The sequence below is a fragment of the Pelobates fuscus genome, chromosome 10, assembly GCF_036172605.1.
Source record: "Pelobates fuscus isolate aPelFus1 chromosome 10, aPelFus1.pri, whole genome shotgun sequence".
NCBI lineage: Eukaryota > Metazoa > Chordata > Amphibia > Anura > Pelobatidae > Pelobates > Pelobates fuscus.
Genome location: NC_086326.1, coordinates 94,275,809 through 94,302,660, shown reverse-complemented (window position 1 = coordinate 94,302,660; position 26,852 = coordinate 94,275,809). Strand labels below are relative to the sequence as shown.

Sequence of the window (26,852 nt, the reverse complement as noted above, 5' to 3'; positions counted from 1 at the left end):
TTACAAGAGGATAAAACCCAGTTTAGGCGATAATCCCCTTTCCAGATGCACAGGCAGCTACTGCAGACACCATTCTCCCGACTGGAACCACACGAACACTGGAACAGCTGAACAAGAAAAGCAGACATCGGCTTACACTCTTGGCAGTCAGCATACAATCCCATTCCCCCAAAGACCGAGACGACACATCGCTTTGAGGGTTAAGCAAGACTCTAGACTGGGACACCCAGTCTGGCTTTTATTTCCAACTCACACATACAGGCCACACCCAGGGGGAGGCATAAAAGAACCAATGACATAGATGTTACCTCCCACACATCCCCTCCCCTTAGTGTGACACATAATCCCATTATGCATACAGAGTAAAATATACTTTTACACAACTTTCTTAACTTTAAAACCATACATCACATTCACATAAAAATACATATCCACAATCAATCCATTCAGGGGAACAACATATTAAAAAATGGCATGAATCCGACCAGGGGTTTAAAAGTTACTAAAAGTATCTTTTGGGCCCTGGCTTGCAGCATGGCACAATCTGGCTCAAACAGAAGTAAAACATCCCCCACAATGCATCCCGGCTTCCTCCCTTCTGCCCTGGAGATAATTGGAGAAGTAATCCAATTATCTAGGACTAGAGTCAGACTCCATTAACCACATGGTTGCAAAAAGACAGTAAAAGACATAAACTTACATACTGATACATTTAACACATAAAACACCCATTTCTACATATCCCCAGTTTAACTGAACACATAAATACCTACATAATATTTAAGACAGTATTACTGTGATATGTTACAAAGTCTTAAAGGGACATTAGTCCCAAAAGTCCCAATATGTCCATCGCTGATTTTAAAGGGCCAGTAGCAGCAATATAAATTATTACATGCCCAAATATAGTGTTTATAGAGCAATATGTCCATGGGCCGTAGTCGCAGGGCAGGAGGCTAGCAGCCAGGCCTCTCCAGTTCACAGTGGCGAAGCTGGTTTCGCCACACACACTCTGCAAGGTCTTACGTTAAAAAAAAAATCAACCCTTTTTATATTTGCTGGGGCATAGATACAAACACACATATAAATGAATTCACCATAAACACAGCAGCTTGGTTTGCAAATTTTTAATTGGTTGTTAAAATACTACAACACTACACTGAAGGCAAAGCATTTAAGGCACAAGTCGGAATGCCAATATGGGAAACGCACCCTCTTCCAGATTTCCACTTTGTGGTTTCTGGATATTGGGGTCTTCCCATCATTTGTAGCTCTATGTATGGTTACCCATTAACATTTTAATCCAATCTATACATACAAATGTTTACAAGATCAGCAGAAAAAAAAAAAAAAAGAAAATACACAAGAAATTTGCCTAGTATTTACAGGCTAGAATCATTTAAAGAATAAACTAATAGGCCTTGTTTAGATCATATCATAACATAAGAGTACAAATTAACAATAATTACTCTACTACAATATAGACAGATGAGTTTCTTTTAGTACAGCATAATGTCTTCATGTTCCACCAAACTTCGAATATTATCTCCGCACAAAACAAACCATAGTCCCAGTCTCCCCTTTTGGTTACATTACAAGTTTGAATCAAACTTTGATTCTGCACACCAGATTCCCGTTGTAAACACATATGGAATAATGGTATGTTTTATTAAAGGGACACCTCATGAAGAAACAATGAATGGTAAAACAGTTGAGTTTAGCATTGTAGAAAATGTATCATCAACGTCTTACCTACATGTTGATTTATCTGCAGTTATGTATCTATTGCCTATGTCCTAACCTGTTTATGAAACTATTGTCTTCCCAAACACTACCGCTTGATATGATGTATGATGGCTTTGCTTCCAATGCACTTCTACACCTAATGCACACCTCAACCGAGATATTGAAAATGAGATCATGGCTTTCTATTGTTTGTAGAGAGATAATATTTAGCCAGTTGAAATCATCTGTCTCAATATTTGCGAACAAAATAATTCAAAAAGTCTGATCTTTATCAATAATCTATTTTACAATAATATAGTCAGTGCCTAACGTTTAGTAGGATAGTAACATTTCATGATCATATATTCCTGTAACATAAAACACAGTTGTACTTTTCCTTTTCTGTAAACTTAGAGAATCGTATTTTTGGATGATGTATACTGTACCTTTGTATGTTGTAGATATATTATACCTCTACATTTTATCTGAAAAGGACACTTTAAGCACCAAAAAAAAAAAAAGTTTTCTTTACATCTGTAAAGAAGTTGATATAAAGACCCGGCCCCTTTCCTCAGACAATGTAAAACATTGCTGTTTCTGAGAAATGGCAATGCTTACATTTGGTTGAGAACATGCCTCAATTGGCTTTTAGACGGACAGTCCCCTTAAAAGGTCTTGCAGCATGAAAATGCCAAATGTAGCTAACGCTTCTCATATAAATATTTATTTTTAATTTCAGGGCTTTCCTTTAAGTATAACCTTAAACTATACTGTATCCCCTACCGTGTTTATTTCTGAGTTGCACTGTAGCAGTCTAACGAAAATATTTAGGCAAATTGGCTACTGTTTGTATTGTTATTTCTTAATATAAATGGCTAATTATTAGGCAGGTACGTATTTAAGGGGGGAAAAAAAAGTCTAAGGTCCTAGCCATGGAGAAGTTGTATAGTGTTACTTTAAATAGCAGCAAACAAGCTACATCAGCTGATGTCTAAATTAAAATTCCAAAAGATCTTCTTTTTTTAAAGGTGTAGTCCATATTTTAAAACCATTCATTAAGTGAGTGTGCTCAGCCAATGCATGGTTATAAGATATAAATGAAATTCATGCTGCTAATACTTCCTCATTTGCTAGAGACTGGATTGCAGCATGCCTAGACTGCCCCTTTAACCATCATTTAGGAGATACCATAGGTTTACCACTGTACTTATCGGAGCTTTTGCTGGAAAGACTAATGTTAAAACAAATTAAACCTACAAAATGGTCAACATTTGTAAGTAACAACTTGTTTTGAATTAATTTCAAAGAAATCTTTATATAAAAAAAAGAAGTAAAACTCTTATTTGTACTTCTCAGACTTGGTTAAAAAGTTACCAGTTGATACAGAGGTAGCATTTCAATGAAGAATATTTAACTCAGACTATAGAGGTGCATAGCATCCCAGGTATATAAACAACTGCACAAAGTAGGTCCGTTAACTAAACCTCCTTAGAATTACTAAATGCACCTCTTCATTTTAATCTTGGCTTTTTAGTAAAATAAATCAATCAAAAATAATTTTGCATTATATTTACATGTAAACACTGCTTAAATTGGTGTGACTTATAGGGACTAATGTGTACATAACTCTATTCTCACGTTCACTTCAAATGTTGAACTTTTTTTTATACCTCCGTAACCCTGCGGAAATGACTTGATTTTGAACATCGAGATATATTGAGCTGACGATGTAACAAATGCCATAGTCTGTAAATGTCCGTATGTGCACTGAAATATCACTTACGTGTCAAACCAGGTTTTAAACCTGATAAATGCCAGGCAGTTTATAGGGTTCTCAAGGTCGATACGATTATCAATAGTGTCCTCTGACTGAAACAGCGATTTATATCTATGTACATTCACCACACTATATATTATTCAGATAGTAGTGTATGTTATGTTTAGTGTATCTAATATATAGCAAAATCTAATTATTTGTGAGGTTTAGTCCTATTCTTTGAAATGACAGAAACATTACCATTTTGATTTAGACCAGTTAAGGTTTAAAAAAAGAGAGCAATTTTACCAACTAATGACTAAATACAATTCTTCAAGGCATTAGAAACCAAGCAACTCGTGTGATTCTTATCTCCTATGTACTACAGACTAATCATATCAATAAAGATTGAGAATTTAAAAAAAAAAACAACAACAAAAACAAAAACAAGCTGGCTGCTTACATACAGTGCGCAATTTCCCTTTTTAAGAGTTAAAGACATTTCTGTAAAATATAAAATACACTTGATCATACGCAAGTATATTAATGTAATGTTTAACCCTTTGAGGCAAGGGTGCTCTGTGATTTAAAAAAAAACAAACATATCAAGCACTTTTTTCAAGTGCAGGAGTTAAAACTATGATTATAAACTTAACAGAATTGTCAAAATATTGTTTTGATAGCACAAAGCTAACCTGCTATATTATTTTTATCCATTAAAGTACTATGCATTAACAACACAATAATAATACATTGTTTACATATATGTGTAAAGGTTTTTTGTTTTTTTTTAGACATTATGTACCAACCTTTTATATAATACTTTTATGTAGATAATATGTTCATCTTGATGGTATATGGTTACGTATTTTATACAGACATAAGCATTGTCACAAACAAACATCTTCCATAAATATTTCCTATAGGATACATCCTTAACTCGTAAAAGAAATATGAAAACAATTCACTTTCATTAGTGTTTGGAAAGAAGGAAAATGGCCCTTTAAAAAAAAAATAATAATAATACTTAAGAACTTTAAAAACCATTTAAGAAAAATGAAACATCAAAGATGAACATTTACGAATAAACCAGAAGGCCTCAAAATATATACAGAATACGACATTATTGCAAAATGTTCTTCTACCAAACTTTCCAAATAATGAGAACTTCCCTGTCTCTACTTCCAAATAAAAGGTAACATCTAAAAGATCCCCCATCCCCAAAATACACAAATAGTATTAAAAAAAAAAAAGAAACGCTATGTCAAGTAAAAGTCGTTATAAATAATTATCTGCAAGCAAAATGGTTCTAGACTGAAAATATGGGTAAACAATAATTATACGATTGTCCCTTTATAAGATCATCCAATATACATAGATTGGTGTGCAATTGAGAACATGTCCTTCTAACCCATAGCAAGATGACAGGCACAGATTAAGGCTTAAGCTACAGTGACTCAATTGTGATATGAATATACTCAGATAATGTGCCCTCCAGTAGCTCCCTTAAACTTTGCTATATAAATAAACAACAATACTTTCACACAACACACACTCGCACAGACAGTGGAAAATGACAAATTCCAAACTGCCAAGGCATGGTGGATAATTTGTCCTTAGTGGCCACAAACAAAGCATGTTTTAAAGCAAAGACATAAGCTTATTTTTTTAAATCTAATTCGTTAGCAGATAGTTCTTTCTGTACAAAGGACACAGCAGAATTTCAAAAACGTTGCTAGTTGAAATTGTAATCCCACCACCACCACCATGTGGTGATGCTTGTGAGATAAAGCCAGGAGAACGTTAAAAGGTCCTTGTTTGGTGTGTCTGAAGTTACTTTAACCTGAACCCTAGATCAGAGACAGATCTTCTCAATTAAAAACACTCTTTCATAAGGCTTTTTTTAATTCATATATTGTGTAGTCTACTGCTTTGTTTTCAAACCAAATCAAATTCCAACAGTACCCAAAGGGTGTAAAAGGGGTCAAATAAGCATCTTAACTCAAGTCAACACCATCTCAAACTCAAAATTGAGCAAAGAAAAAAAATAACCTCCATCAACCTCTCTTTTTGACCTGCTATTTCCTTCACATTCCATTCCAGTACTTTTTCAGCTCTAAGGTATTGATTTACCTTTAAAACCTCTTACACTGTATGTCTAGCTATTTGTGTGTGTATACTGAAAATGATCAGCATTAAAAGGTAAAGAATGTTTTATATTTTGTTTTTGTTTAAATACCAATATTAACCCTGAAGTCACAGTCAGCTATATAGATTATATGTTGGATTCACTACAGTATTTAAAAGCTAGTATTTGTTTTTGTTTGTTTTTTACTTCCTAAAGGTGTCAATGCTAAACAAATTAAAGGGACACTATAGGTACCCAGAGCACTTAATCTCACTTAGACCACTCAGAGTAAAACACTGCTATTGGAATCAGATAATCTCATAGAGACCATCTGATTAGTGCAGTGAGTAATTTTGACCACATTTGCACTAGCCTCCCAATGCTTTTCTGTGTGAAAGCATGGCTGATATCATCAATCTTAATGATCTCCGCCAAGGAGGTGGGTGTAGTGGCACAGAGATAGGTGATCTGGGGGAGAAAAGGTGAGTACATTTGTATTCCTAACGCTATAGTGTTACTTTAAACAAGCAGGCATGATATAATACATTAAGTGTATTTGTTTACCAAATAACAATGGACAATAACTTACTCTGCATTCATAAGTAAAATTTTTTTTTTAGGTAAGTTGGTGTGCTCCCCAGCAATATTGTGTTTTAACTGTTTGTATATGACCAGTGCCTGGTGATGTTTATCACTAATAAGAACAAAAAAAAGTACATTTTAACCCAAAGTTATTTTGTATTATTTAACTTTTCTTAAGAGACTTAATGATTTAAATACATTTTATTGTTTTGATGGTAGATTCATAAGCCTGCAATGGATGTGTCTATTAAAATAGACAATTAGGGACACTTAAGAACAATTTATCTTATTAGACCGATTTCTAAAAACATTTATTGTAGTTTACGGTGAGTATTATTGCTGTGGAGCTCTGTTATACACTTGGACACACCAACAATATAGAGCTCGCAGAAAACAGGGACATTAAGATAGAAAAGAGGGACAGAAGGATGTGGGTCCAAAGTAGGCACTGTCACTCCTAAATTGGGATACTTGGAAGGTATGTAACAATATTGTAAACAGAAAAGTTTTTCTTGCAAACCAACTGGAAAATCTTTAACATGCTGTCCATAAAACGTTATATTTATATAAATTGAATACAGGTGGTCCCTATTTAGCACCCTACCAGTTTTATGACGCCCGTCGTGGGGGATTCCCTGCTCTGGTGCGTTCGTCTATGTTCGAGGAAATTTCCCCGAAGCTAGATGAACGCACCAGAGCAGGGATTCCCTTAACTCCTCACTTACCGACCAATTAGTTCTGCGACCCGGTCATAGGAACGGAACCCGGTCGGTAAGTGAGGAGTGTCTGTACATATGTGTGTGTGTATGTATACATGTATATGTATTTTGTCAGTAACGTGTATCTAGTGTTACTGTTAAACTGTAATTACTCCAGTGTAGGAACATTTGAAAACCCTGAAAGGGCTAACCATGATAGCATGATAATGTGAACCTATTACTGCCTATAAACATACCCTTCTATAAACATGTAAGATCAGCTCAGTAAGCCAAACCTAGTCCATAGAACTGAAAATCATTCCATTACCATGCACCAATATCTCCGAGATACTGTTCAGTCAAACTAATGCACCACAGTACCCTTTTACATTGCATCCTACACATTTTACATGCGAACACGTTTCATCAATAACTCCTTTGTCACTTTCATCAATAACACCTACATGACTGCTTACCAGTAAATAATGTATTCTTTCCACTGCCCTTTTATCACATATGAACATTCCAACTTTCAACACAGCAGAAAATCCTTGGTCATGCAAGAGCACAAGAATTCCTTTCACCACTTCACAAATTGTGCAGGTGATCATTTCTAATGTCCTGTGTGGCTAACTAAAATCCGTATTAACTGCATTCTCAGTTGAACAGCTAGTTCTTTATTTATTGTAAAGGTCTGAAGCAGCTCAACCACAGTAGCCACATAACAAGACCAGACAGGGTTATTCAGCAAACTGTGAGATGTTTTAAAATCACCGAGGAATCTCAAGTTTAATGAGTTACTCTGAGCACCATAACCACTTCATTGATTTGAAATGGTGATGGTGCCTAAAGTCTGTATGTGCAGCGTTTCGCACATACAGAGATGAATCCCTTATCTGCCGGAGCTGTATCTCCTTCTCAAAGTTCCAGGCTGGCTAATGTTTATTCTGTGCAAAAATGGCACCTGACCCTAAAACCATTTTTTTTTATTGGACTAACCCCTTTAAGGCCAATATAGCTGAGATGGAAATATGGGTTGGTTGAAGAACTGTTCCAGTCCAACTACTCTTGCCTAAAATGTAAAAATCCCGATCGTTCATGGTTTAACGAATAACCCTGCAACTAAGACTAGAAGCAGAGTGAAACGCTGGAGAAATTTCACTTTCACTTTGAAAAAATAAATACAAACCCGAAGAATACAATTTACAAACTGAGAAATAAGTGCAACAGAAAAACACAGTTCACCAGAAATGTTTCTGATCTAAGAACAAGAATTTAGGTGTCTTAGTGCAGAATGAAGCAAGCAGATGACGCAGATGTTTAATTCCCTTGTTGCTTTGCTTACTGTTCTCTGGATTATTTATCATTTTTGCCAGTAACCAACGGCTTTTAGAAATATTTTTTCCATGTGGACATTGCCATGTCCAGTAGTGTGAATGTGACTGGTATGTTAAAGCAGCAATCCAAGCACCATACACAATACAGCAAGCTGTAGTGATTATGGTCAAAGGAATGCCCTTGCGTCTGCGCATTCTAAGGGTTCCGAACATTTTATAACAGTTCGACTCCTTACAATGGCAGTGGTTCCAGAGCTCCCCTGGCACCATAACCACTACAGTAAACCTGTAGTGGGTATGCTGCTTAGAGTGATCCTTTAATTGAGAAACACAAAGAAGAATTTAGGCAATGGGCAATGAGCCAGAACATACTAATTCTAGAAGGCATATTAGTGGTATTTGCCGGGGTACATAGCTTTACTGAGAGTTCAGTAAGTTTTGATGTCCTTGATTCTCAGAATTCTGAGCGAATGGGCAGATTCTATGGGTTATAGAGCTGGAAGCTGACTCAGGACATCTAAACATTGTTAATGCCATCCTTTGCTGCTAGTAGATAATATTTAAATTCATGATACAAAGGTGGCTGGCTGTATTAAGGTTACCTTTAGCTCCTGGCATCTATTACAAAAATGTGGAATACCATACTTGGCAAGTTGCTATAGAGCATGCAGAGTATAATTCACTAACCATAAACTTAGACAACTCATGCTGTATTTGTCATTTAGCCTCATTTGCTGCATTGAAACTCGGCCTCTACAAATACCCTTTTTAATGTTGTGAAGGGTCATATGGTTTGCTTCATTTATGGAAAAGTATTCAAATAGGAGTATAAGTATTGTACTTTAAATTTTACCACCTATAATCTAACTAACTACAAAACGTAGAGTAAACAATATAGCACACTGTTAGAGACGAAGGCACATGCACACGCACACACAAACAGACAGACAATCCTAAAACGACAGACATATATTCCAGAAGTGGCTTCTAAAACATATATTATAAATAGTTATTCTTGCAAAACTCTAGCTCAAAGACTTGGGACAATTTTCATCCATGGATGACCCCATATTCACAGTTAAAAAAAAATTGTGTGCTTTTGGCTGAAAAATCATTTTCAGAACGCAACATGTAACACTGCTTCTATTAAACACCACATGGCCATTATTTGTTGTGTTATGCATTTTGTTTTATCATTTCATGCTCAGGCCAATTTTTCTTTTTACTTTTTTTTTAACACTTTTTTTTCTGAAAAATTTCAACGCTCTGGAGTTGTCAACTATATTATGAACTTTTCCAGCAGCACAAAATAGGCATTCTATGTAAACAAATCCCCCTTGCCTCCCTAAAAATGGAGGCAGGTTTTACATTTTCTGTAACTAAAGGTTGCCATTAGCTTCCAGATTTGATTTTATAAATCATTTTATTATTTTACTGTTTTGGGATTTCACAGACCAGATTTACTCAAGGATTGTTTGGTTTTGACCTATTAGCCTAAAAAGACTTTTGAATAGTTTAGTATACGATATATAAAAGGAAAATTAGTCAAACTTTCAATTCTCCTTCCCACAACAAGCTGCACAATGGCAAACACATGTTGGCAGTAGTTGATGGGGTAACTAACTTGTTGTTCCAGAGCATTTTTCTTATAAATGTAGCTGGAAAATGGTCTGTGATTTTAAGTCCAAAAACAAAAGCCCAAAACAAAAATACTGTTTAAATGGTAACTTTTTAAAAGATGACATTATGTAAATCATTGCTCATTAGAAATTATTCACCAAAAGCTGTTTCTATGCTTTTTCTGCATCAGAAGTGATTCTCCTGCAAGGGCCCTACTTTTACAATCCCAAACATGAAAAATCTGGAGTTAGATAGCAACCATGCTAACTCTGTTTAAAGACAATCTCTAATACTTTCCATAAATACATTTTATACACTTACACAGGAAGAATGTTACATTCTAATATTCAAAAAGGCATATTATTTTATACGCAAGTCAACATGTTTCTTTTTATGTTTCCGTTCTCTTTTGCGCCTGTTTGATTGCTGGTGATGCTTGGCTGGTTTACTGGACGCGACGGCAGTAGTATCCCAAGACCTTACACTTCTCACAAAGATGCTGTGGATGCTCTTTACTCTGATCAGACACATCAAGGCCATCTGGTTTTTCTAAAGGTCTCTGTTGGGGAAAAAAGAAAAGAAAATATAAGTGTTAATAACAAATCATGAATTCATACAATATTTTCTATATTGAGTGATACCACATCCTACTATGTTGCATATTGAGACATTTATTTAATCAGAAAATATATCTTCCACAAAGGAGGTTACAGATTGGCTAGATCTTTAAAAAACAAACAAAAAAAAACAATATTCAATATCCATACAGGCAGCACACAACACAATGACACAAATGTATCTAAAAAACAAATAAGTATTATCAGATGCTTTTAACGTAGTCCTATCCATCTTACATCTTTGGTGAAAGACCACATTTCTGTTGCTCTCGATACAGATTAGAGGAAGGATCTATAATAAATTATATCTGTGTTGGACAACCGTTTTTGAGGTGGTATATAGTCTGTGCTATATTTATCTAAACAGCCCTTTCATCACTGTAAAAAAATAAAATGTTCCTTGAACATAAATTGTATCTAAACTCCATTTTAACAGGACATTACCCCCAAAATTTTTGGTTTATATTTTAAATGATTCTAATGTGTTCTAAAATCTTTTTGTCTGTTCTACTTTGTATAATAATATATAGCAGCAGCTACTGTTGCTAAATAAGATTTGGGCCAAAACCAGGGATGAAGGTAACACTTGATCAGCACGTTTATGTTACAGCTAGTAGACTGTTCAGAAGCTCAACTTATGCCTCAAGATTTCTTTGGAAATCATTAAACTTGGGTGAACTAGGATGTGTTCAGGGGGTGACTTGTGAGGGTGTCCCACTGTTGTGCCACCTATTTGTACAAGTACAAAAATGAAGAATCATTTCTGTGCCAAAGACAGGCTTATAAATTAATGAAAATAAAAATTACAAAAATAAACTTTTGTTTAATCACCTCTTTGTTTTAAAGTTGTATTAGCTGGTTAAACAAGACTTTCTTTTTAGAGAGTATAATTCTGCTCAAATCAAAACTACATTGAAATTCTAAAAAGGAAGACATATTTTAAAGCTTTCTCTATTTATTTATTTTTGCTTAGTATTCTAATACATATTGTTTGTATTAACCCTGTTACTTGGTTGCTACCTCCCACCCTTCCTTTTGTGTTTTTATACCTCATCTCTTCTAGAATGTAAGCTTTTTCAAGCCGGGTACTCATCAATAGTGATGTCGCGAACATAACATTTTTCGGTTTGCGAATGGCGAATGCAAATTTCCACAAATTACATTTACCGCCCCCCTCTCCATGTCTTCCTCCCTTAATTCTATTATATTACATTTACTGCCTCCCTCTCCATGTCTTCCTCCCTTAATTCTATAATATTACATTTACTGCCCCTCTCCAAGCTGTATCCCTGTATTACACTCAGTATCCCTGTATTACACTCAGTATCTCTGTATTACACACTGTATCCCTGTATTACACACTGTATCCCTGTATTACACTCAGTATCTCTATATTACACACAGTATCTCTGTATTACACACAGTATCCCTGTATTACACTCAGTATCTCTGTATTACACACATTATCTCTATATTACACACCGTATCCCTGTATTACACACAGTATCTCTATATTACACTCAGTATCCCTGTATTACACACAGTATCCCTGTATTACACTCAGTATCTCTGTATTACATGCAGTATCTCTGTATTACACTCAGTATCTCTGTATTACACACAGTATCTCTATATTACACACAGTATCCCTGTATTACACTCAGTATCTCTGTATTACACACAGTATCTCTATATTACACTCAGTATCCCTGTATTACACACAGTATCCCTGTATTACACTCAGTATCTCTATATTACACACAGTATCCCTGTATTACACTCAGTATCTCTGTATTACACACAGTATCCCTGTATTACACACTGTATCCCTGTATTGCACTCAGTATCTCTGTATTACACACTGTATCCCTGTATTACACTCAGTATCTCTGTATTACACATAGTATCCCTGTATTACACACTGTATCCCTGTATTACACATTGTATCCCTGTATTACACTCAGTATCTCTATATTACACACAGTATCCCTGTATTACACACTGTATCCCTGTATTACACTCAGTATCTCTATTTTACACACAGTATCCATGTATTACACTCAGTATCTCTGTATTACACACAGTATCTCTATATTACACTCAGTATCCCTGTATTACACACAGTATCCCTGTATTACACTCAGTAGCTCTATATTACACACAGTATCCCTGTATTACACTCAGTATCTCTGTATTACACACAGTATCTCTATATTACACTCAGTATCCCCGTATTACACACAGTATCCCTGTATTACACACAGTATCTCTATATTACACACAGAATCCCTGTATTACACTCAGTATCTCTGTATTACACACAGTATCTCTATATTACACTCAGTATCCATGTATTACACACAGTATCCCTGTATTACACTCAGTATCCCTGTATTACACACTGTATCCCGGTATTACACTCAGTATCTCTGTATTACACACTGCATCCCTGTATTACACACTGTATCCCTGTATTACACTCAGTATCTCTATATTACACACAGTATCACTGTATTACACTCAGTATCTCTGTATTACACACAGTATCTCTATATTACACACAATATCCCTGTATTACACTCAGTATCTCTGTATTACACACAGTATCTCTATATTACACTCAGTTTCCCTGTATTGCACATTGTATCCCTGTATTACACACAGTATCCCTGTATTACACACAGTATCCCTGTATTTCACTCAGTATCCCTGTATTTCACTCAGTATCTCTGTATTACACACAGTATCTCTATATTACACTCAGTATCCCTGTATTACACACAGTATCCCTGTATTACACTTAGTATCTCTATATTACACACAGTATCCCTGTATTACACTCAGTATCTCTATATTACACACAGAATCCCTGTATTACACTCAGTATCTCTATATTACACATAGTATCCCTGTATTACACTCAGTATCTCTGTATTACACACTGTATCCCTGTATTACACACTGTATCCCTGTATTACAATCAGTATCTCTATATTACACACAGTATCCCTGTATTACACTCAGTATCTCTATATTACACACAGTATCACTGTATTACACTCAGTATCTCTATATTACACACAGTATCCCTGTATTACACTCAGTATCTCTGTATTACACACTGTATCCTTGTATTACACACTGTATCCCTGTATTACACACCAGTATCTCTATATTACACACAGTATCCCTGCATTACACACAGTATCCCTGTATTACACGCTGTATCCCTGTATTACACTCAGTATCTCTGTATTACACACCAGTATCTCTATATTACACACAGTATCCCTGTATTACACTCAGTATCTCTGTATTACACACAGTATCTCTATATTACACACAGTATCCCTGTATTACACTCAGTATTTCTGTATTACACACTGTATCCCTGTATTACACTCAATATCTCTGTATTACACACAGTATCCCTGTATTACACACAGTATCCCTGTATTACACTCAGTATCTCTGTATTACACACAGTATCTCTATATTACACACCGTATCCCTATATTACACTCAGTATCTCTGTATTACACACAGTATCTCTATATTCCAGTCAGTATCCCTGTATTACACACAGTATCCCTGTATTACACTCAGTATCTCTATTACACACAGTATCCCTGTATTACACTCAGTATCTCTGTATTACACTCAGTATCCCTGTATTACACTCAGTATCTCTATATTACACACAATATCTCTATATTACACACTGTATCCCTGTATTACACTCAGTATCTCTGTATTACACACAATATCTCTATATTACACTCAGTATCTCTGTATTACACACAGTATCTCTTTATTACACACAGTATCCCTGCATTACACTCAGTATCTCTGTTCGGTACATCACTAATAATAAACACAGGTTACTGGCTATGGGGGGATAATGTATAATAAACACAGGTTACTGGCTATGGGGGATAATGTATAATAAACACAGGTTACTGGCTATGGAGGATAATGTATAATAAACACAGGTTACTGGCTATGGGGGATAATGTATAATAAACACAGGTTACTGGCTATGGGGGGATAATGTATAATAAACACAGGTTACTGGCTATGGGGGGATAATGTATAATAAACACAGTTTACTGGGTATGGCGGGATAATGTATAATATTCTCAAATCAACAGCACATGGAGAGACAAAACAATATAAGAACAGCCAGGTGCAAACCATATAAGCACTCCCTCAAGTGCTTTAAATATTCAAATGTATATAGGATATAGAAAGCACACCATAACAATCTCAAAAAAATATTAAAATTTTATTATGTACAAAAAAGTACCAGAATGTAAACATATAAGAAAAAATGAATGTAAACAAAGTAACAGAAGTAAAGGCAGATACAATAAAATAATAGTAATAAATTACCACAAAAATCCTTACAAGCCTCAGACAGATACACGAGTCACCAAACCCCCCAACGTTTCGGCACCAACTGGCTGCCTTTATCAAGGGATAATGTATAATAAACACAGGTTACTGGCTATGGGAGATAACGTATAATAAACACAAACACACACAAAAAAAAATAATAATAATACAAAATAAAAATAAAAAAATTCATGCAGCTTCAGAATTAATCTAAATTGTATGCTGTCTAGGAGGTGGGAGGGTCTGGGAGGGAGGGTCTGCTGCTGATTGGCTGGAATGTGTCTGCTGACTGTGAGGAACAGGGTCAAAGTTGACGAATAGGGGGCGGACCGAACATTACATATGTTCGCCATCCGTGGCGAACGCGAACAAGCTATGTTCGCCAGGAACTATTCGCCAGCGAACCGTTCGGGACATCACTACTCATCAACCTATTGTTTCTGTAACCATTTGTAATTGTCTCATCTATTGTTAAATACCCCCCTTTATATTATTGTAAAACACTTCAGAATATCTTGGAGCTATATAAATGCTAATGATGATAATAATAATAAAAAAGACAGAAACATTCTGATCATGCTTAACATATGTGACTGTTTTGCATTAAGCTTTTCCTGTTCTGTTATTCACAAAAAACAACAAAAAAACAACAATCTGCAATTCATCCAATATCCGTTCAACTTTCATTTTCGACACTGATTCAGTACTACAGTGCCTTGCATAACTAGTCATTACCTAACATGTTGTTGTGCTACAACTTGTAATTAGAAATGGTTTCATAGGGATTTTTGCAATTTAATTTTCACAACAAACCTAACATTTTGAACGCGCAAACTAGTTTTAATTGTTGCACTAAAGATAAGTAAACAAAACAACCACAAAAAATTATAGCCTTTAGATGCCATATCGATTGATGTATAGAGTCCACCTGTGTTCAATTTAAATGCCTCGATTTTATAAGCTTTCCAATAGATCATTTAATACTGTGAGAAAAACTTTCCAAATTACTTATCTACAGAGGTCACCATTAAAGGTCATGTCACGAACGTGGGCTATTGGCCCAGCTGAGACAGTGGGGAGAGTGTGGAAGTGAAAGGGTCTATGACACCAGACCCCAGGTTACCTGTTGCTAGTCACAGCAACCACTACATTAACCCCTGCAGTCACGTCTACACTAACACCCTAGTACACACTTTACTGCCACCACCAAGACTTTATATCCAGCATCTTAGGTTACCCCACGCACAGTAGAATTATAGTATCACAACCTTACTTTACTGATCAGACATCTATAATTAACCCTTTTGGTAATGTGTTTACCTCAGCTTTCCTCAGAAGAGTGAGCTCATAGAGAACAAAGACACAAGCTGATTAAGTAAACATTTAATCTGACAAAAAGAATTCACAGTGCTGGGTACAAAAATACAGAAATAAATGACATAGAGAAACACAGATAACAAATTGCAAAACAGTCCATAAATAAAATAGGAGAAAACACAAGAAATCCTTACATATATTTGGAAGGGGTTTCCTAACCGTATTGAATCATTCGGAAAGCTTTATAAATCGCGACCTAAGTGTCAGATGATTTCAATATGAATACGCCCTTAGAAAGAAGGCCTGAAAATGTTGATGTCAAGTTTGTTACAGAGCGTATATAAACAAACAGTATCACAAGACCAAGTTGAAATCAAACGAGCCTGAACAAAGTCCTGGAAAGCACCAATCATGGACGGGTTATAAAACATTACTCAATATTTTGATGGAACATTGTGCAATTTGTCCTCAATACCTTCTAAAGTCTTCTAAATACCTTCTGAAGTTACCTTTTTAATAATCATTGGCAACTCTCTGATTTCATGATAAAAGCAAACCAACAACATCAAAATGAATTATACAAAGCGTAAATGTCTGAAAATTGTACATGGAGACAGAATACTGATTCTCCTAGTCCTGCCCTGCTCTAGTGAGAAGACAGTGAAGGAGCTGTGCAGGGCAGAAACCAATAAGAAAACAGTTGGATGGCATAGTTGGAAAATCACAAATAGAATACAAACCCCCACAATCCACTCCCAACCCTCCACTGTCAAAATGGGCAACCAAACACTGCACCATCCCCTAGATGTAGCAAATGCCTTTAATGAATATTTTGTTGCATGTGCTACCCCTCTGGTTGCTAAGATAACAAATAACACTCATTTTCAGACCACAAATACAGATGAGGCCCTGCCACATCTTCAAAATCCTCATATAGAGAAATTCAACTTTAGACCGGTGCCTGTTAGTGTCATTAATAAACATTTTAATAATTTTAAAATGAAAAAACAGTGTGGACCAGATCAAATCCCAGCAATGTTGCTGAAGCTTAGTGCACCAGCAATTGCTAAACCTGTCACTACCCTTATCAATGAATTCCTGGTGGCAGGATACATACACAAACTTTGGAAGACTGCAAAAGTAGTACCTATACATAAAAGCAATGACAATACTTTGGTATCTAACTATCGCCCCAAATCATTGCTGCCAGTATTGCGTCCATAGTTGCGTCCTCCCAACTCTGAAATTGGGACCATTGAGAGGGCTAAGAACATTCTTTTAAAAACAAACAAAAAGTACAATAAACACCTGATTTTCTACCAAGAATATAGTCATCATAATTTCAACCCCAAGTTTCCTTTAATTGAATCAAAAGAACCAGAGTTAGATGAGTTGAGCCAGTCGAACTAAGTCTGCATTGCCTTTGACCTACCTGTTTGTGAGGGTATACGTTGATGTGACACTTTATGCATTCTTGACCCATATTAGCCCAAGAATTTCCACTCATCCATTTTCTTTTGCACTTTGGGCACTTGTATTCCCCGAAGCATCGCTTCTTTCCTTGGTATGGGGTTAGTCCTTCACCTTTTGGACGAGCCTGTTTGTCAAAAGATACACATTTATGATAAGTATGTAGGAATATATCGTAATGTTTCGTAATTCACTAGAAGCCCAATTTCAAAGGTTGCACTGTGATGATAATAAAACAAAACTAGTAGACCTCTCTTATCTGAGTGCCCTAGCTTTAAAAATATTTTTTCCAGGCCTATATACTCAATAATTTTCTCCTGTTTTGTGCACCCTATGGAAATTATATATAACATATATAAATATCTATGTATTTGATTCTATTTCAGTTTCCATTTTCCAAACACTCTAATATGTTTTAGTTTTGTGTTCTACATAAACAATGGAGTGTTCAACCTCTTTTACTCAAGAGAGGCTAAACAGCAAATGTCACATTTAACCCACTGACTACTGTACATAGCATTCCATGTCTCCGTGAGTGTTGAGTGACTTGATTTAACATGGATAATAAAATAGCACACCATTGTTTTTCATTTTTCCTTTGTGGCTCATTTACAGTGCATATTCTCAGGTCCGTTATGCCAAATATGTTAGGGGTTTGGTAGATATCCAAAAATGAAAGATATTTGGTAATATAAAGTTATTATTTTTTCTTGCGGGGTCATGTTAAAATCCTAGGAAACATAACATTAATAAATGAATCCAGGATTGACAATTTTTCCTTCTACAAGAACCAGAGTAATCGATAGTAGTTAAAGGTTTATGTCCTGAAATATAGTGAAAACAACACGCTTTGCATATTTTGCATTGATTTATTCACTACAATTTACTTCTTCTAAAGTCATATTATTTTTTAGGCGTCAGATGTTGTCCCAATGATGGGTGGTAATTGGCTATTTACTGCATGTACCGTGTGAAGTTGGATTCTGTACAATTATCATAAGTTCTAACTATAAAAATTTGTCAGAGAAGGGCAATGCCATAAAAGAGGGGGATGGAGTAACAGCATAGTAATGTATGTAACAGAAAAACCTAAACATTATTAATAAGTTAGAGGTTGTGATAGTACCAACTCGAGTTTACACCTAGTTTTAGGCCCAAAGTTAGATGCGTCTCAATTCCAACTGATTTCTATTTGGGACAGAGGATATTCAAGAATCAAAATTAGTTCCTCAAAATAGATAATTGAATTTAATGTTCTCAGTCTCTATGCTCTGCATGGAGGCACTGAATGTTCCCCAAAGAGATGCATTGGCTGCTGGGGAAAGCATTGGATTGGCTGAAATCATTCATCAGGATTGATGATCTCCACCATGGTCAGGTGGAGCAACGATTGGCCAGCAGCGACAAGAACGGCGCGGTATAGGAGAAAAGGTGAGTAAAATAAAGATTTTACTGCGATCGGAGGGGGGCCAGTCACCTAAGCAGCCATTCAGGTCTATAGTCTCAGGAATGTTTGTATTCCCGAAACTATAGTGTTTCTTTTAATATTGTCATTAAATACACTGTGCATTTCACAAAGTGTAGAACAGAGCATCTGAAGCCATCAGGCAGGGGTTGAGGCACTCAGGAAAAGTAAAAAATTGTATTTATTTTTTTAAATTAACCCCTACCCTCCCTCTCCCTCCCTCCCTCCCTCTCTCCCTCTCCTTCCTTCCTCCCTCCCTCTCCTTCCCTCCCTCCCTCCCTCCCTCCCTCTCCCTCCCTCCCTCTCCCTCCCCCTCTCTCCCTCCTTCCCTCTCCCCTTCCCCCCTCTCCCTCCCTCCCCCTCCATGTACTTACCGATCGCCGCCGTTCCCCCGCTGGCAATCGGTCTTCTTCTGTAATTTAGGACCCCCAGCTCTAAAAGAGTGGTTACATGGCCGCAATAGGTGTCCACAGTGCTGCCAGCAGGGGAACTGCCTGAACTGACATGCAGTCCCCTGCTGGTGAAAAAAGTAAAAAAAATAAAAAAAATAAAGGTACAAGACCCCCAACGTTTCGGCAACCAACTGCTGCCTTTATCAGTTTATCAGTTACCCTTGATAAAGGCAGCAGTTGGTTGCCGAAACGTTGGGGGTCTTGTGCCTCGTGCTTCTGTCCTAGGGCTGTGTGGAGCCTTGTTGGTATTGTACTATTTGCTATTGTATTTGCCCTTGCTACTGTCATTTTGTTTTCTGATTTTTGTATTATTTGTGAGGTACCATTTATGAACATAATAAATTGCATTTTTTACTCATAAGTGATTATAGTGTGCATTCTGTAGTTCATGGATGTTTGGATACTTTGAACACCTGAGGGAGTGTTTATATGGTTTGCACCTAGCTTTTTTATGTGTTTTGTCTCTCCATGTGCTTCTTATTTTTACATTTCTTCATCATATTTTGTAATTTTTTAATAGTAAATTATATGATATGATGAAAATAATGGTATCTTTAGAAAGACCATTTAATGGTGAGAAAAATGGTATATGATTTGTGTGGGTAGAGTAAATGAATAAGAGGAAAATTAGAGCTAAACATAAACACCGCAGAAATGTAAAAACAGCCCTGGTCCAAAACGGTAAGAAAATTGAAAAGTGGTCTGGTCACTAGGGTTAATGGAATGCGATTACGGGCTAGTCCTGAGAGAAAATAAAGCTTTGTGTGTTAGTTCCATTGGGAACTGGGTGTCCTGGTTGATTTATTTAGGGATCCCAGTAAGAGAGTCTTTGGACCTTTTGGCTGGCTCATTTGGTGTCTGATTCTCGGGACAAGGTAAATAAGCTAGACTCGAGCGCCACAAGTGCCTTTCTAAAGGCAGTAGCTGGTCACAGTGTAGGCAGAGGCTAATGATACCTGGCTGGGAGAGAAGCTGAAGAGGCAGATGGGACAATACCTCCCTGGAAGGAGAGTGGTGTTTGCTTGGTCCAGGATGGAAGAAATTCTCAGCGAACGCAGGATCCCTGATAGCAACCATGAAGCAGATTTGGCAGAGCTACTCATTTAGAGTACAGGAGTTCCACCACAGGACAATCAATGAAACGAATACAAGCTCTAAACATCAGTTGATTGCCAAATAAAGATCAGTGAAATAACAGACTCCAAAATAACTTTACAAATTCTAAGTATAGTCTAAGTATAGTATTCTAAGAATACTTTTTTTGCACACCTGATGAATGACTGTTTTGTGGATGACATGTGACATTGCATAACACTAGCGCTATTAACAAAACATGGATTTAATGCACTGCCAGATGTCTCTCCAAGCGAACTGTAAATAAACAGAATTGTAAAATTATGCTTGGATAGTTGTAAATAATTTGAATCTTAAAGTTTTAAATGATCATGTGGCACTTTAAAAGTGTGGTCTATACCCTCTTGAACCTTATATTAGTCTTATTTTACTCAACCAAAAATAACATGTACATGATACTAACTACTTAAACCTACTTAAAGTCTTAAAGTCCGGAAGCTATAGGCACAAGAGTTGCATGCCTTTGAATCTGAGAAAGTAATTTATATAGTTTTCATTCTCAAATATGTAAAATTATTTGTATATTATTTTACATACAGTTTAGATGACTAAGCCAGGGACCTTCCTAAGTTTGTCCCCATCACACAGCCGGACCGGATGTCGTTACTTCATCAACATGCACGCACATTTTGGCATCACCAGGTCCCAGCAACCAAATGGAACTCTTCTTAGCCTTTTGGAACTTACCTTGCCTATTTTTTGATGCCCTGTTTCCAATTTGCGGTTTATCCGAGAACGCGTTTATTTCTTCTATTGTCATTTTGACCTTGGCTCATCTTTGACTATTCTCCCTTCCGATTGTTCTTGACCTTCAGCCTTTTCCTAACATTTCTTCTGTATTCTGTAACCCTGACCTCGGCTTGTCTTGTACTATTTTTGGTGCGTTTAATCCGGCCATTCTAAAGTCCGGTAATATGCTTATATTAGTATTTGCTTTCCTTAAATGTGCCTGTTGGATCCAGTCTGTCGGTGACATTATGACAGGGCCATCATGGATTCTGCAAATATTAAATAAAATAAAATATTAAATAAAATGTTGAAGCTTTGTTCCTGCCTCATAAGGGCCCTCTCGCCCACCGGGATACTGGGAAATTTCCCAGTGGACCGTGGCACCTGGGGGCTGCGCATGTAGGTGCCACTGGGTGGCCGGTCCAGTAGCATAATCTGAGGGGGCCAGCCGCGTTCCACACTGGTGCCGCTGGGCTGGGTGGCCGCCTAGTCGGTCTGGCGGCACACTCACTAATGCTGACAGCAGTGAGCTGTCAGCATAGGAGGACTGAAAGAGAGAGCATGCCCGGCGCCACCAGCGTAGAATGCGGCCGGACCCCTCTGACTTCTTTTGGTAAATGGGAGGGGCAAGAAAGAGACAGAAATGGAATAGAGAGACACAAGGGGAGGGGGAGAAAGAGACAGTGGGAGAATAGAGAGAGACAGAGGGGGAGGGGAAGGAAAAAGACAGAGGGGGAGAGAGTGACACAGGGGAAGAGGGAAGAAAGAGACGGGGGGGATAAAGAGAGACACAGGGGGAGGGGAAGGAAAGAGACAGAGGGGGGAAGAGAGTGAAATAGGAAAAGGAGGGAGAAAGAGACAGAGGGGGAAGAGTGAGACACAGGGGGAGAAAAAGGGAAAAGAGAGATGGTGGAGGGGGAGAAAGAGACAGAGGTGAAGAGAGATGAGGGGGAGAGAGATACAGGGAAGGGGGGCGAAAGAGACAGAGGGGGAGAGAGAGACACAGGGAAAGGGGGGAGAAAGAGACAGAGGGGGAGAGAGAGACACAGGGAAAGGGGGGAGAAAGAGACAGAGGGGAAGAGAGAGACACAGATGAAGAGACACACAGGGGGAGGGGGAGAAAAGAGAGAGACACATGGGGAGGGGGAGAAAGAGGCAGAGGGGGAGAGAGACACATAGGGGAGGGGGGAGAAAGAAACAGGGGGAAGAGAGAGACACAAGGGGAGGGGAAGAAGAGACAGAGGAGGAAGAGAGAGACTGGGAAGGAGAGGGGAGACATGGACACAGAGGAGCAGTGAGGCAGAGAAAGAAACATACAGAGGGACTGGGGGGACGACAAAGAAGCACATAGAGGGGCTGGAAGTAGAAAGAGACAAACATAGGGGCTATATTTATTTATGACATGTATATTAATGTGTGTATTTGTTATATATATATATATATATATATATAATTATGCCTATAATATTTACACATATATTAATGTGCATTTATATATGCATAATACACAGAGAAATGTCATTAATATGTACCATATGTAATGAGCAGATATTGGCCCAGTCTTGTGGCTAGGTGCATACTCCAGCACAATAACATATTTAACCCCTTAAGGACACATGACATGTGTAACACGTCATGATTACCTTTTATTCCAGAAGTTTGGTCCTTAAGGGGTTAAAGTGAAGAACGCACCCACAGGACTTCGAAATAAACAAGATAACGTCATTATTTACAGTTGTGCACTACATACATTCATCATTCAGTCCCGTTACCAAACTTTCCTTAATATGTCAAGGTAGTTGGACTGAAACATTGATTACATGCAAAGGCATGTCTGCTTAAAATAAATCAGCACTTTTATTTTTTTTGAAGCCTATGAGTGCTTTTTTTCACGCTGGAGTAATAAGTTTTAATTTTAAGTTATCTTTTCTAACTCTGTATCAGCACACTATGCTGGCGCGACCAGGGGTCAAGTCCTGGGGAAAAAAGTGTGGGAACTCTCCCCCACCAAAAAAAACCCCCACTCGTATGCATATATAAACGCGTGCACACACATACACTCACAGACACACACATGCACTCAGACACTCAGACACTCACAGACGCACACACATACTCAGACACTCACACAGTGGTGTATTTTAATTTTGTGCTGCCCTAGGCATGACTATACCGGAGCACCCCCTAATCTAAATTTACCACCCCTTCCTGTCAAGGGCGCACCGCTTCCTGATTAAGAACCCACCCCTTCCTCTTTAGACTCCACCTTTTCCTGCTCCTTTTAAAGAAATACTATAGTGCCAGGAAAACAAAGCTGTTTTCCTGGCACTATAATTCCCTGTAGTGCCCCCCCTCCCTCATTCGACACTGATGGGGTTAAAATCCTATGGGTATTTAGCAGATGCTGGATGTCCTCATGCACAGGGGTGAGGACGTCCAGCATCAGTTAGGCGACTTTTGGTCACCTAACCACCCGAAAGTCCCTCTAGTGTCTGATAGACAGCCACTAGAGGTGGAGTTACCCCTCAAGGTAATTATTGCAGTCTCTGAGAAACTGCAATAATTACACTTGCAGGTTTAAGGGGACTGGGACACTGCACCCAGACCACTTCAATTAGCTGAAATTGTCTGGGTGCCTATAGTGTCCCTCTAAGCACACACTCTGACAGACACCCACACTGGCAGATACACACTGACAGTAACACACACACTACGTGACAAACACACAGACGTCACTGATTTGACACACACACACATTCACTGACACACACTCATTCATTGACAGAGAGACACACACAAACACACTGACAGACACACACTAATAGTCACACACACACTAAATGACAAACAGACTCTCACTGATTTGACAGACACTTACAAACATACACTAACAGAAGCACATACAGGCAAACATGTGCATACACTAACAGAAGCATACACTAACAGAAGCACATACACGCAAACATGCATACACTAACAGAAGCACATACATACACTCATACGCACACACACATGCGTACACTAACAGAAGCACATACACGCAAACATGCATACACTAACAGAAGCACATACACTCACACACACGTACATATGATAACAGACGTAAATACACGCATACACACACACACACACACACTGACACAAACACACACATACATACACCAACAGACATGAACTAACATACACATACATAGACTAACAGACATACACACACACAAACAGACATACACACACACGCACACACTAACAGACATACACACATACACTAACAGACATACACACACACTAACAGACATACACACACACACACACTAACAGACATACACACACACACATACATACATACACTAACAGACATACACACACACATACATACACATACACTAACAGACATACACTAACAGACATACACACATACATAGACTAACAGACATACACTAACAGACACACACATACACTAACAGACATACACATACACTAACAGACATACATACACATACACTAACAGACATACACACAGACATACATACACACACATACACTAACAAACATACACACAGACATACATACACATACATACATACACATACACTAACAGACATACACACAGACATACACTAACAGACATACACACACATACACTAACAGACATACACACAGATACATACACATACACTAACAGACATACACACAGACATACATACACATACACTAACAGACATACACACATACATACATACACATACACTAACAGACATACACACAGGCATACATACACATACACTAACAGACATACACACAGACATACATACACATACACTAACAGACATACACACAGACATACATACACATACACTAACAGACATACACACACATACACTAACAGACATACACACAGACATACATACACATACACTAACAGACATACATATATTCAAATTATTCAAATAAACATTGCCCACCCACCCAGCCTCCCTACCTTTCAGGAAAGCTGGCATGGATGGGTCCCTGGGGTCCAGTGGGGCTGCAGTGAGGCTGGCATGGGGGGGCCACCTGATTGCCCCCCTCCTCCCCCCCGGCGGGCGGCTCTCTCCCTGTCACACGCGGTGAGGGAGCTGTGTCCTCTCTGCTCCCTCTCGCCGCGCGCCGTTTTCTGATGCAGGGAGCCGGAATATGACGTCATATTCCGGCTCCCGGCATCAGCAGACAACCCACGCGGCGAGAGGGAGCAGAGAGGACACAGCTCCCTCGCCGCGTGTGACAGGGAGAGAGCCGCCCGCCGGGGGTGAGGAGGGGGGGCAATCAGGTGGCCCCCCCATGACAGGGGGAAGAGAGGGCATTTGGGGGCGGCATTTTTTGCCGCCCCCTGAGTGCCTGCAGGGGGAACGGCGTTCCTGCTGTGAAAAAAGTGCAGGAACGCCGTTCCCACGCGTTCCTGCAGGACTCGAGCCCTGGGCGCGACGCATTATTGGGCTGGTAAATAATTTTTTTCCAAGGTTGCTTTTAGTTCCCAGTCCGGACATGGCTGGCGGTAGTTATCTTGGTCCCCACTAATGTGCCCCTTGGCCCCGGCAAATAGAATTACCAGTTAACTGCAAACTTAGTGTCAGAGGCCTGCTCCCTAAGATGGCCATCACCGTGCAGAAGCCAATTCATCTAAACTTTCTGCTGGAGGAGTTTGACAACCTGTGCACAACATTTCGGGTCAGAATCAATGCCCGAACTGCGACTGCTCTGTCTGCAAGACCAGAAATGGCAGCCCAGACTCAAGCTCCAGGCAGTAGAGACCCAGCCATGTCTCCCTGACATCTCTCCTGGATGGTGAGAGAGCGTGGACGAAGGTCAAAGCAGGCACTACTTAATGGACTACCCTCTACCAAGTCTCACCGTCATGACTACTCTGACCACACTAACCAGCGCACATCATACAACCAGGGAGCCTTCGCTCAGCATTGCCTACAACGTGCTGTGGGACTGTCTGGAGGCCTGGTTCCAAAAGTTGCATTTGGCAGGATATCTGGCAGTGCAGTGCGGTCCCACATCTACAATTGGTGCTGACAAAGTACCTCTCCACAGTCCAGTGGACTGAATTACCAGAGAATCGCCTGCCTCCCTTCCAAGGCATAAGCTGAGTGACCATGTGGGATTATAGTGTATTGCTATATTTTTTGTGTTTAGGCAAGGGGTCTGTGGTTTTGGGGCTTGCCTCTACTCCTCATATTTCTCAACAACAGCGTGCACCAGTGGCACCATTCCTTTTTGTTCAAACTTTTTTGAATACTTTAACGACTATATCGCTACTGTTCTCACTTACCCTGTCTTAGGAAGCCTCTCGTCTGATATATTAAATTTGATTCAGTCCTCTATCTAGACAGGTATGCTTAGCTTGACATAGCTTTTATTACTTAAAATGTGCTGAAACCAACA

The 26,852-nt window shown here is 38.4% G+C and overlaps 1 protein-coding gene across 2 annotated transcripts in view; it reads right to left on the bottom strand.

Annotated features, from left to right (window-relative positions):
* Nucleotides 1-26,852, bottom strand: part of ZCCHC24 (zinc finger CCHC-type containing 24) — a 365,856-nt gene that overhangs the window by 264,232 nt on the left and 74,772 nt on the right. Inside the window, exons 3-4 of one of the 2 annotated variants that reach the window (XR_010085560.1) lie at nucleotides 17,608-17,772; nucleotides 5,410-10,405 (exon numbers count right to left, since the gene is read on the bottom strand). Coding sequence is in view for 1 of the 2 variants with exons in the window: in XM_063434179.1 (XP_063290249.1) it covers nucleotides 10,292-10,405; nucleotides 17,608-17,772 (279 nt within the window). In the remaining variant the exon portion in view is untranslated. Of the gene's footprint in view, nucleotides 1-1,112; nucleotides 10,406-17,607; nucleotides 17,773-26,852 lie in introns of those variants that run through there. The other variant, XM_063434179.1, reaches the window with a different exon arrangement.